Genomic DNA, 13,441 nt, shown 5'->3' with positions numbered 1-13,441 from the left:
GAAGAGTGCTGTAGTCACTCCAGGAAAAAGGTTCTCCCTTCACTTGTCAAGACTCCCCCTTTCTGTGGTGTCTCTTGTTCCCCTGTTGTCCTCTAACAATCGTGAATACAGTGGGGTGGCCAAAAGAGTAGCTAGGGTGTGGGGCTGCAGGCTCAACTGTTGACATATGTTTTCACTGATCAACTTCTGCGTTGTTAAATGTGCAATCAGTCTGCTTTGGTGCTGGTAGCTTTTTGTGGAAAAGAGCACGCACCAAACAGGAAAGGCTCTACTTGGTCTAAAAGAATAACCACACTGCAGGCAGCATTAGAGTGGTTTTGTCTTCACATGGAGCAGGCGTGTCCTGATAGGTTTATCTCAGACAGATTTTCTTCTAGCATTGGTGCTTGCTCTTTGGAGTTTTAAGACTGGGAAGGTGAGCTAAACCACTGACTTCTTACTTTCACAGTAGCTTGCGAATGAGATATCTTATACTCCTCCAAAGTTTCTTTCTCTTAGCTATTGAGAATATAGCAATCCTGTGGATGGTGTGCATTTTATGTAGGCACCAAAATTTAGGGGGCATGAATGTTTACTCTTCTGCATTGCCATTAGTTTCATATCACAGGTTTCTATTAGCTTTCCATCACATTACACTTAGTGATGAACCTGATTGTGAAGAAGTGACTCTGGATTGCACAGATGTAAGTGGAAGAAGGATTTTGTTGGCCTGTGAATGAATTGCCCTCTGGTGGCACTTACCCTAATGTAGGTGTTATAGACACCTGCAGAAGGTGATCCATAACATCTGTTTCTCTCCTTGGTTTATAGAGGCACATAGTTCAGATGACATGCCTAACTTTTGGATAGCTAGACAAGATAAATTTTTTCTTTCTTAATAAGTGGTTAATTTAACCTTTTATGTAAACTGTGTCTTTTAGGGATGGTGAAATAATGAAGAATGTAACATATCACCAAGTACAGCCTTGAACATAATGAGCATACTTACTGTATAGAAGTTTTAGTTTTCGTATGAGGAATCACATCAAATGAACCCTATTACAGACCCAATTAAAGGGCAACCACATTAAAGTGAAAAGGAAAAATCTGTTTTTCATCAGCTGCGAGAGAACACAAAGCAGATCTGTGTAGCTCTATGTTATCCTATAGTGTGTTAATCAGATACAAGGTGTGACGGAAGCCAGTGACAAAGGGGACCCCTGATAGGGAACAGGCACGCTCTGATAATAGGCCAGTTAACGCTTCATAATATTTCAATGGTTCAGTAGTAAACAAAGTTGGAAGTAGAACTTCAAAAAGGATGGCACATTCCTCGGAGAGTTGAGCCATACATCTTCTATGACACTTTGGATTTATGGAAACCGAATGTTAAAAACAGTGATGTCAGGGAGCTCCAAAGAGAATAAAATTAACCTTCAGGATTCCTCCTTTTATGTTTCTGAACATGCAATATTTGGGGAGGGGGACACTCGCTGGGGGTTGGACATTCTGTCCACCTTCTTCTCGTTCCCCCACCCGCTGCTTTTCTAGTAGCTTAACATTTAAAAGGATTGGTGGGTACAAAGCTATGTTTGTGTCTCCATGATGTTTAGTTTTCTGGTTTAATTTTTGCAGGAATTCCTTAGTAAAGGAGGTGTGATTCATATATTTAAAAAACAAAAACAAAACCCAACCAAAACCACACACACACACAGAAAAAGCTTTTAATAGCTCAAAATATAATTACTGGAAGACTTGCTGTGTTTTAGGGAATTGTTTTGTTCTAAACTTTAATTTCATTTCTTTCTGCCTTTTGGCTGCAGTCCTGCATTTACAGCTTTTATTCCATTCTGATGTTATTCCATTAATCATTTACTCAGTGGTGTTTCTGCACATTTCTGTGGAAAATCTACAGACATATTCCTGATCTAGCAGTACTTAAATGAACTTTTTTGTGCTGAGGTTATGTAAATTGTTCTAGATTATTGCAAATTACCCTTTTCTAAGATTGCTTTCAAACTGAAACTCTTGGCAACACTGATTATTGATGGGATTCTAGTATGGTCACTTCTTTGTTCTTGTTGCTCATTCATAGTGAAGTGCAAGGTACAAATGTAACAAAGAAGCCAAACTGCTTTAATGGTTAATTTGTGATTTTTAAGTAATGTTGAGCAGACTGAGCGGATATGCTCAATCTTACAGCTGCTGATTTGCTGTCCAGTTGCTAATCCTGTTTTCTAAAATTTAGATGTATGATTGAGGTAAAATACCGGGGAGTTTTAAGTCTCTTAATATAGGATGAGAAATGTTGAATACATAGGGATATTCTGCCCTGTCGTCATTGTCTAAAGAAGAAATCACTTAGGATCTGAGAAACATGAACTGATACTTATTTTTAAAAGTATATGAGAACTTCATGTCTATTTGACAGACATTCAGCATGTTCAGACAGTGGTGTGGAATGGAACAGTAATGTTGGGCAAGTGGGATTAATTTCGGGTTGTAACTTTGGGAAGATTAAAATGTTTTCAAAGTGCATTTATGGTAAATGTCAATTACGTACTTTAGTTGCTGGCCTTTCTTCTTTTGAGAACTTTTAAAGATAAACAAGGTAATGTAAAAGGGATTCAGCTTTCCTACAGATTAGTCTAATTTGCTGTTTGTTAAATTTGTTTATTTTCTCCCACTTCTTTGCAATCATTATTTCTGGGAATAGTTTTCTTAAGATTGCAGTATGATTTCTGGAAGTTACAAGGTGTTTCTGTAAAGTAAGTCGTTCACAACTGCTGGAGGCTGACGTAATAGATAGCCCACAGTTTAGTTCTGACAGATGCAGCAAAGGACATGTTTCCAAGATGCTGGTCAGATGTCATCATTGAAAGTCATGCCCTTTCTTTTTTTTTTTTTTTTTTTATGGGTCATTTTATACATCTTAGTGACGAGCTTGCTTCTTCCAGGGAAACTCTTGTTTTGCACTGTTATTTCTAACCTTTTAATCAAGAGTGGAAGTGGGGGGAAAGATCAAGAGGCAGAAATATCAGATGTTCTTTTTCCAAACAGTAGGAGGCATGGGGGGTGTGTGTGTGTTTTTCGGGGTCTTGTGCGTTTTGTTTTTTCTATCTCCTTCCCCAAGGTTGCTGCATTACTGGATGGCTGACAGAAACCTGGAATTTTGCTTGAGGCCACTAGGCACTGAGAATGTCTGTAGATCCCACAGGTGATACCTTCTCTGTGTATGGAAGTTATACAGGAGACCAGGTCTTGAACAGGACCTCTCGTGTGCCAGGCTGGTGTGGAGGGGAATTAGAAAGGTCTAGTAATTAGTGTTGATCAGAGGTGGAATTGGAGCAATTTAGAATAATGCCACAGACTGAGAGCCCCAGATCTGCAGGTACTCAGAAAAAAACTTGCCATTTCTCCAAGTAAAACAAAGTATAAAAACCCACTGCCATAGAATAAGGGCTTGTGGTTGCACAATGCGACATGATTCCCCCTGAAATCTTGGATGCTCTAGATACTAGTTAGTGATGTCAGAGAAACCTTTGCCAGGATGACAGGGCCAGCTGGTTTCTCTGTTACAGACGAGTCAGAAGGGTGGAAAAGGCACAGGGTAGAGAGTGGGTTACTTCAGTCAAGTTAATAGAAGTGAAGACGAGGCAGGTTGAATATTGTCAGTTTAATAGCTCAAGTTCAGTCTATAGGGGTTTCAGAAGTTTAACCTGAGCTACTAAGCCAACTTATTCTGTGTTCACTTCTATTTTTTGTTCTCTGGTTATAGACGGATCTACCTGCATGTCTATCTGGAGCAGTTTTAAGAAATCATCACTTCCGCAGCCAATGCATTGTCACTAATTCTGTGAATGCTCTTTATCCCCTTCAGGGCTAAGTAAAACAGATTTAAAAAACCATAAACTACTCCAGCTAGATCTCCAAGGACAAAGTCTGTCTAGGTCATATGTTAACCAATGCGAGAGCGAAGAAATTATTTTCAATTTTTCTGTTCTTTGCAGTGAGGTTAGAAGACAGGGAAGCGGGACCTGTGTCACTGAGGATGTTTCCTCCCACAAGTAGAAACACTTTGGTTATGAATGTTATTCTTGTTCACAATGCTTTGATTAAAAAAGTCCGAACCATGTTGTGTTATTTGTGAATCTTCCCAAATTGTTAACATCTGCAGATTTCATATGTTGATGAGTTTCCTATAGTTAGCTGTGCCCTATCTTTCCAGTAATATTGAGAAACTTGAGTGTTATCCACAGGTCTGTGTTCTCTCAGTGGTAATCAACAGCCCACGTAATCTAGTCTGTTTAGAAGAGCCTTCTGAACAGCTGATTGCAGTGACATAGGCTATGTCATTGCTTTCTGATGCTATTTTATATTGAATATCACATCACTTGAGTGCAATTAGGCTGTAATCCAGATTGAAATTTCATGCCTAGATTTTATTTCCATAGTGTCTGGAACCTATATCCTGTTTTCCTGAGCTTTACGGAGAAGTTCCTCTCAGATTTTAGTTTTGTATTTTGGATTTCCATATCTTCTTTATTACAAATGTTGTGTACCATTTTTGGGGTATTCAGTATTAAACATGGAAAGCCATTATAAAATTTGACAAGAAGTTGAAAATTAAATCCTGTCTTATTGGAGCTCATGAAACAAAGATTTATTTGTTTTCTCACAACCTTTTTGGTTGTATTTTCTAGTAACTAGTTGTCCTAGTGAATGCTTATTTAATGAAAATATACATGGTATTTGGCCCCTGAAAATAGGCAGTAATTGGCTCTTGATAAATGAAATGAGGAGACTGTGATGATAGAACTTCCCTGCTCAAAGCAGGAATTTTTTCTGGGTGGTGTAAAGTTACAAACCATGAAGGGAAGATTGTACTGCTGCATGTGCAAAACCAGAATAATGCCTAGTGCTTGCAAAATCATTCCCCTGTTTGCTCAAAGTACTCAGTAAACTGAATAGAGGATTTAAGTCACTGGACACTGGAATTTACATCTTTTACTGACACTAAATTCCTCTGCCATTGCCCGTTAAACCGAACAGCTTTGTCTATGCCTCACCCTAAAATATTGCATGGTCATTTTTAACAGGAATATGATGAGGAATGGGCTAAGAAAATCCAGAGTGAGAAATTTCGATGGCACAACTCTCAGTGGCTGGAGATGGTGGAGAGTCGGCAGATGGATGACAGTGAGCAGTATCTGTATGGTGATGATCGTATTGAGCCCTACATCCATGAAGGGGATATTCTGGAAAGACCTGACCTCTACTACAATGCAGGTAAGGCAGCATATATTAGTATTCAGGACTGAGATTGCTACCTCTGTGTTTGGCACAGAAGCTTGACCTGGGGCTGTAAGGAGAATCTGCTGACTCAAACCAGAGGGACAGTTACCCTTTTGTGTCACTGGGAGCAGCACTGATACACGCTAGCCAGGGTTTGGGCTTGTCCTGGTTAGGATGTTAATGATGGATTGAGTACTGTATATCCATCATCTTAGGAAGTTTCACAGGTCTTCAGAAATATGAATAGACTGTCTGAGAGCTGATGGAGCCTGAAGATGGATTTGAATAAAGGTGGCCCAGCCTTGTTCTTCACACCTATTTCTTGTGTTTGTAGCTTATTTCCTTTGCAAACAAACCTTTTCTCATCCCTGTTAAACTCACAGCTGTGGGATTTGATGTTGAATTTTGGTTTCCCTCCTGTGTTAGTTCTGAAATAGAATTTTTATTGCATGTCTTGATGCAAGACTTCAGTCAAACTTTTAGGTTCCTTAGCAGAGACAATCATTCTGTGACTTTCATCTGATTTATTTGTATGATTTTTGCTGTTGTATCTCTAGGGGAGTGTGTGAATGATTTTTTTTTTTTTTTTGTTTTTTTTTTTTTTTGTTCATGTGAAGAAGTTTTATTACTTGACAATTTGAAGAAGTTAGTTAAGCCCCCAAATTACTGACAAGAGCCATGTTCTTATTTCAAATAAACCCTAATACTTTTTCTAAAGAAAAAAGGCATTTCTCATCATTTTGCTTTGTCCTATTAGTAGTGCAAAGTGGCACAGTTCTGAGGGATCTCAACTGGAATTTGCTCTGCCTCTCCTTCCATAAAGATTTTGTAGTTACTAAGAAAATAGAAGTTGCCATATTGGATTAAGACACTGATGTATCTAGTCCAATATTGCCAGCTGTTTCAGAGGAAGATACAAAAAAACTCTGCAGGAGACAATCATGAAGTAATTTGCCCACCGGATAAATGTCTTCATAACTTCTCATAACTAGGAGTTGGCTTATTCTCTTAAACTTGTGGTTTTATATCCTTTTTAAACTCCTGGATGACTCTGTGCGCATGGATTTTTTTTTTTTTTTTTAATTGCTGGGTTTGAGATTGTGGGTTTTTTTATTTTCCACATAAGTGTCCAGTCCTTTGCTATGAAGCATGAGTCACAGAACTCTATGACTCTGGATGAATTTGCAGGAATAGTAATAAGAAAAACAAAACCACCAAAACCCATAAGCTGTACTTGTAGTTGCTGTGAGAAAATAATTGTGCAAGAACTCAGTAGCATTTCAAAAATTATTCTCAAAGGATATCAGAAGTTAAGGATTCTTCTTCTTTTACTTTTGATTACATATGTCAGCCATATTAACTTGCCTTTTTAGTGGTATGTTTTTTCCCTTTTCAATCCTGTAGCTTTATCTTGGTCTACTAGATCTACAAGTTAAGCACTGTAAGCCAGTACTCTGTACAGTACCAGGGTCTTTTATTAGATCAAGTCTCCTTCAAGCTTCTTAAGGATGTGCCAGCATGCCTGCTGTAGCCTCCCCTTTATGGGTCTTAATAATAAACCTTTGCTTATTTCATAAGGCCGTTTCTTTTCCTAGTAGTGTGAGCTAGAGATGGAGTGGCAACAGTAACACTGAATTTCCTGGCTTCTAATCATTTATGTTACAGGTTTAATGTTATTTGAACAAAGATTTTTGTGTTGGAATTGATATTTGACCAGGAAGGAGAGGCAGATTTCCAGTGATATGTTCTGCAGATGTTTGAAAAGTGCTTTTGTTTTTAAAGATATAAGTAGGTGATTATATTCAAAATACAGATTCACTTATCAGGTTCTTTCTGACAAGTGCCAGTAATGGTGTGCTTCTGAAGTCTGCTAGATTTATACTTTTGAGATGTGGCCAGAGGGGACATAATATTCCTTTGAAAAGGCTATGGATTATTGTGCCATTTGTAGTAGGCACTTGGGTTTCTGACGGACAGAGCGTTAATCAAAAAATAACAAAAACACAAATCTTTGTGCAGTCAGAAATTAAATGCTTGTATTTCAATTTGATAACTTTAGGAATGACCTGCACTGATGGCTGACACTCAGTACAAGTCCCTCCTCAGCCATAATAGTTCTTGAGTTCACTGATGACGAGTTCCTTATTGCAATGATAGGCCAACATCTCTCTTGCATAGAAATTTAAACCTACATGAAAAACTTGATAGAATCTCTGAAGTTATCTTCATGAGCTTGGTGTCTCTCTTGTTCTGAAAGTACATAACCCTAATTTATGTTGAAATATACATAACAACAGATGTCCTTTAACTGTGTAATCACATTATATGCAGCCGATACTACCCATGTGCTTTCATTTTCCTGTAAATTCATGTGAGCCATAAGTCTGACTGCTATGGTTTCAATGTTAGCACTCTTGATTGAAGACACTTTAAGTAGTGGTAGCTCTAGCCTCGGAGTTAAAATGTAGTGTTTGCTTTGTTAATATAAAGATAGATATTATTAAGTCTCTCTCCTTTCAAATACGTTATAACCAAACCTGGCTGTTTAAAATACATAGTCACTTAAATTGATTGGTTTTGATCTGAAGTGCTGTGGGTATAAAAATGCTAATGTGTCCCCTCGCTTCTGTGAAAAATAAAGAATAGTTGGTGAGATAGGTACAAGTGTTAATAATAGTAATTTCAACTTTCCTTCCTTTTCTTTGGTTGCTTTACATCCATGTGATATCACAGGAGACTTGTGTCTCACTGAACATGCTGAAAGACAGTAATATCGATCTGTGCCAGATTGCTTGCTTGTCAAGTAATACTCTTTCACATACTGTATACACATGTATACAATTAGAATATAGCCATGTACAGCTATCTTACGCTGCTAAAATGTAGTCTGATCATGGCTAGCATTTTTCATTTACAATCTGTTGGGTTGTATTCAGTCACTTTCCCATGAAGTATTATCTTCTAAATGAATCTCCATAGCACCTCATCAAATGTCTGTTAGAAACCTAGATGTGTCAATTCTATTCCTTTTATCATTTGTCACTATATTATCTTCAAAAAAACATCAGGTAAATTCATAAAGCACAGGGAGATTTGTTTGAATGCCTGAATCGTCATCTCTAAGCCCTTGTGTCTGTAAGTAACTTTCCACTGCTTCCTGCACAGGCAGTTTTAGTAGTTTTGAAACCACAGAGGTTAAGCTAAGTGGCCTGTGTCTCCCTGGATCTTATCTTTCTTTCTTTAAAGTGGAATGGCATTTGTAACTTCCTAGTCGTTAGGAATCTCTCTCTCCCTCCTGCCTCTGTTAAGCTATTAAAGTATCAGTCTGAATGTACCTGTTTTTGCCCTGTTTTTATTGGGATGATTTCTGCACTACAAGTCTGGGATCGTTTCCATACAGTAATGGAGATGAACTGATGTAGGGTCTGTTTTAATGAAATAGCTCATTTTATCTGATTAGAGCCTAATACTAATTAACAAGTAAGAACTGTGCCCTTAATATTAACAAGAAATGTGTTTTGTGAATGGGAACAGGAAAGAGTTAAGCTGAGCTCTCATTCTGCTGGGGTCAGTTCACTGACTTTACTTCAAAGACACTCTGGATTTACACTGATGGGAATTAACTCTGGATTTAACAGAGGGAAGAAGTTAGCCCCTGCTTTTCTTATCTTCCTTATAAAGTGAGCAGAGACTGAAGCCTTTAAGGGTACTACTGGCTTTACAAATGTCTGCATCTTCATATGCCAGTGTTTTAATATAAAGAAAGCAAACAAAAACTGTAGTCTATGTTCTTGAGAGGATATGTGAAAAGACCACCCTTTTAGGAAATAGCTAGAAGACATTAAAATATGGGGGAGATGAAAGAAATAAGTTTGAAGTTGCTTTCCTGTTTTTCTTAATCAGTTGTAAGAGACACAGTGGTGAAGGGTAGAGTCTGAACAACTAAGACCTATGCTGCTGGCCCAGATTAATGTTTGACCTGTCTCATTATCTTTTCTCTGGGCTCAGTTTTGTGATGGGGCAGACAAGATGGGTCTTGATATAACCTTTACAGGCCTGAGAAGGAAGCGGTAAGGGAATATTTCTTAAGTTCAGCTCTTTTCAGGGCAGTAGGCTGAGCTACTTGGAGTCCCAGTAAGGCGCTTTTGTAATTGAAGTTGCTGGTTTTTGGTCCTATTGTTGCTTGACACTTCTCCCAGATGTATTGCAAGTTGCTAATAAATTCTGAAGATAAACCAGCACAGGTTGTGTTGCCTGCTTTCCCTGAAGTCATGCTTGTCACAGTATCTTTCTTGGTTTTATAGATGGCCTAATAGCCCCCGATGGAGCGGTGAGTCCGGATTTCTTCGGTGATTATCATCTTCAGAATGGAGACCTCGTTGGGCAGCATCCCTTCTCTAGCAGGTAAATTGCTGTTTGTAATGAATGCATGTAATCCAGCAATGGCTATCCAAGTTTCTCTACAGAGCTTCAGTTGTAGCGTTCAACACTTTTTACACTCATGGCACTGGGAATGGTTTACACTGAAAAAGCAGTTCTAATCTGTCTCTGAATTACATGTTTCTTTTAACATATTAACATATGTGTTGTAATAAATCCTAGCTTCCCAAAAGCCTGTAAAATAGAAAAGTGAAACTAGAACACACAACTAACTGCATGTTATGACAAATACTCAAATACTATTCATTCTTGTTGGGAAATATCTAAGGAGAGGCTTGAGATGCCAATTACCTAGAAGACTTTTGCTTCCAGTTGTTAAAATTGTTAAAAATAAATTTCTCAGCTGCTGAAACTCTTTGTGGGTTTCAGTTTATTTGTTTTTCTCTTAACCTAAGTTGTCCCAGGGTATTCTCAGGTTACTGATGGCACTTACTTTGAAAATTTACTAGATCAGCAAAAGATGTCAGCTTGACTTTGGGAGATGTTTCTCCGAATTCCCCCTCTGGTCAATGACCTCTCCTTCTCTGAATGTTAGCAAGCTGTTCCAGTTTGAATTTCTGAGTAGAATTCTGTGAGTACAAAATAAACTCATTTCAAAGAATGAAATCTTGATAGATCCTGTAGCATTTAGGAAATGCCTTGTATAGAGCATGCATTATGTGCACTCATTAGGAAATATTTCAAACACATTACAGTCAAGGTACAGAATTTACTTTAACAGGATGCTACCTGGACGTGCCCAGCCCTGTGGCTGAGCTGTTGTTTCTTTCCAAAGGAAGAATGTTATTTTCACCACTTACAACTTTAGTCACCATTTGTGAAATAGGAGTAATTCACAATGTGTGCAGTTGAAGCAAAAAAGATATTTTTTTTTCTCCCTTATTTTGGCTGCTTCTGATTGTTAAAGGGCAGTGGATAGTTGCACTTGTTTGTTTAGTCTACCTGTGATGTACCAGAAAGCAGAACATTCAGCAAAGGTGGAGTGGTGGTAACATTTTTAAGAACAAATTATACTAACTAAAATACTCAGATCACAAAAAAAAAGTAGGACCTAAGAGATGGATCCTCTTGAAAAAAGGAAGTAAGGATCAAGTTCAGACTAGTGTGTAACCCTTTGTGTGGAGCCTGTGTTTGGGAAGGGGATACTGGCGCTGATCCTTTCTGAATGCGCAGCGTTCGTTTCGGATCATACAGGTGCTAGAGAAACTGGGGGAACTGTGGGCTGTATGCTGCTCTTGAAAATGGTAAGTCACGTCGTAAGATTTCAACTTGAGAACAGACACACAACCCAAGAGATAACAGATTTCTGTATTGACCAAAAAACTGTGTGGGTATATGGTACCAACAATCTTCATGCCCCCTCTGGAGGTGGGGAGAAAGGTGTGGGGGATGAAGCTTCCAGACTCCTTTGTTTCCGATAATTTAGATGCAGCCCCAGACAAGGTGCTGCTATTTTGCCAGAAGACTTTCAGCTGGGAAAAAATAGTCTTGAGTGTCCTCGGGTAAAATTTAAAGTAGATCACTCAACCTCAAATTTCAACCCCTTATCAGTGAGCTACGTTAGTAAACTGCTTTTTAATCTGATGTATTCCAACTAACATGAGTAGCAAAATACATCTGGTCTATACCTAGTTCAATTAAATATTTGTAGAATTTTCTTGTAATATCTCAAGACATTTTAGAGGCTCATCTCAAGAAAGAAAACAGGAAAACTACAGTTTGGCTAATGACAAACTTGGTAATTGCCCACTGATGATGGTGTCTGTAAATATTCAGATTTCTCATTAGAATTCTGTTTTCTAGGAAGACTTTTTTCAATAAGGTTGCTCTATGGATTTGTCTGCAGTCCAGACACACAGTCTAATTGGAAACAGTGTGGACTGCTGCAAATGTTCTGTCCTATTTGTAACAGAGCAGGACTGAATTGTTTGTTAGAATAGATACTGGCAGTCGAATGGCGAATCCTAGTTTTCAGATGTGTGTCATTACCGTTTTGAACTTCTTGGCGCCAGAAGCCAGGATTTCCTGATGCTTAGACCTAATGTAAAATGCATTAGTGCTCCAAGGCATGAGCCATGGAATTGCCAGTCCCATGAGTTTGGAGAGTCAGGCCCTCCCTTTTCCCAAATTTGAATTGGTGTTGGAAGGTAAAACCATACGTGCTAGAGAGCCTAATTAAAAATAATAGCAGCAAGTCAAGGCTCTTTTTATGTGTTATATAGTGTACATTTCATCCATACCAAAACATAATTCTGGGGTATTTTTATGCTTACAGTTTAAAGCTAACAAGAACCTTATGTCAAGGATTTATTTTCAACCAGTTCCAGCTTTTAATAAATCAAGATTTTTTTTTTAAAAAAAAAAGGTTCATTTTTCTATTATTAATATTTGAATATGTTTTCAGAAACTTTTTTTAAAGAAAGCTGAGTTATGATTTGCATAGACACCTAGCAAGTCAGTTAATAGTAACGTTTTCTGAGTTCGAAGAGAGATGGCCTAATAATGAGTAGATGCGTATTTTGGGTTTTTTCATTTGTTACGCTTTTTTATTTGTTATACATTTATTTGTTGTGCCTGTGTCTTCTGGTCTTGGCCTTTTTTATTAGGCTTTTTAATTCAGTAACAGAAACAGTTGTTTGCTAAGCAATGGGGTGCGTTCTGAAGGAGTCTTTTCTGTCGTTTAGGACCACCCTGTGAAATTTGAGGTAGGTGACAACCATGAACTGACTTCTTGCTCTTCAACTTCGAATAATCTAATCCTTTCTTCTCCTCTCTGCATTCCTATGAGGAAGCCTTAGGATATGTTGCCTCTTTAGTTTCTGAGGTTAGTTTCTACCATTGCATTGTGCTTAGACTGGATCAGGACTTCCCCTTCCCTCCTGGAGACCCTAACAAATCAGCCAGACTGACTCATGTTTTTAATGCCTTCATGTCACTGAGGAGCTGAGCTAGTGCTGAACTAGTGTTGGTGCCTCCAGTGCATTACAAGGGCTTAAGTGTGTTCTGATCACCAACCTCATTTTTTGGAGCCAAAGAAACGGGTCTGTAAGGATTGGTTTTCAAGGACTGCAACCAAATGCAAGTTGCCTTGAAGACTTTGAATGTAAGCAATATTTAGTAATACCTGTGTGAGGGAGCCCAGCCCACACCAGCTGCCATATATCAAATTGTTATACCAGTTTTACTGTGGTGAGCAGGTAGTGAAAACCATGTGCTTCCATGGTTGTAGGACGCTAGTTCTAGCAGAGGTCCAGGGCAGCCCCTGCCATTGCAGTTCCACCATGTTACAGTCAGGAAAATTTAGGGGAATTGGAGCAGCACCTGTATTCAGATGTGCAATTGATGAAGTGGTTGACTTTCCTGTTACCCAGCAGGGATATCACAACCATCTCCTGTGGAGTCTCTGTCCCAGGAGACACTGAACCTACATATCTAGATCTGCTGCACAGTCTTAGGCAGGTAGGGAAGTCCTTTTTTGAAGTCAAGAGTAAAACAGGATTTTTAAAAAATTAGGGTATTTATAGGCACCTGCACTCACTGGGTTAGCACATATGGGGCTTTTTCCCTCATAATTTTTTAAGAGGAAAACATGAAGTAATAGTATTAGCAGTAAGAAAATCTATAGATCTGGTGAATTAGGTGGAGTATCTTAGGGGCTGCATTTCACAAGGCTTCTTGGACTTTCTTTTGAAACCCAGTGTACTGACTACTGTCGAGAATTGAGAAT

General features: G+C 38.5%; 1 protein-coding gene across 4 annotated transcripts in view; it reads left to right on the top strand.

Moving 5' to 3' along the window:
• Positions 1-13,441, top strand: part of KIFAP3 (kinesin associated protein 3) — a 70,240-nt gene that overhangs the window by 40,896 nt on the left and 15,903 nt on the right. For all 4 annotated transcript variants that reach the window (XM_032998604.2, XM_032998603.2, XM_032998606.2 and 1 more), the window contains exons 18-19: positions 5,079-5,268; positions 9,579-9,678. In XM_032998604.2, the coding sequence (XP_032854495.1) occupies positions 5,079-5,268; positions 9,579-9,678 (290 nt within the window). The remainder of the gene's footprint in view (positions 1-5,078; positions 5,269-9,578; positions 9,679-13,441) is intronic.

This window comes from Tyto alba, unplaced genomic scaffold (assembly GCF_018691265.1).
Source record: "Tyto alba isolate M040663 unplaced genomic scaffold, T.alba_DEE_v4.0 Super-Scaffold_1000006, whole genome shotgun sequence".
Classification (NCBI taxonomy): domain Eukaryota; kingdom Metazoa; phylum Chordata; class Aves; order Strigiformes; family Tytonidae; genus Tyto; species Tyto alba.
Note: the sequence above shows the minus strand (reverse complement) of the source record. Positions and strands in the feature narration are given on the sequence as shown.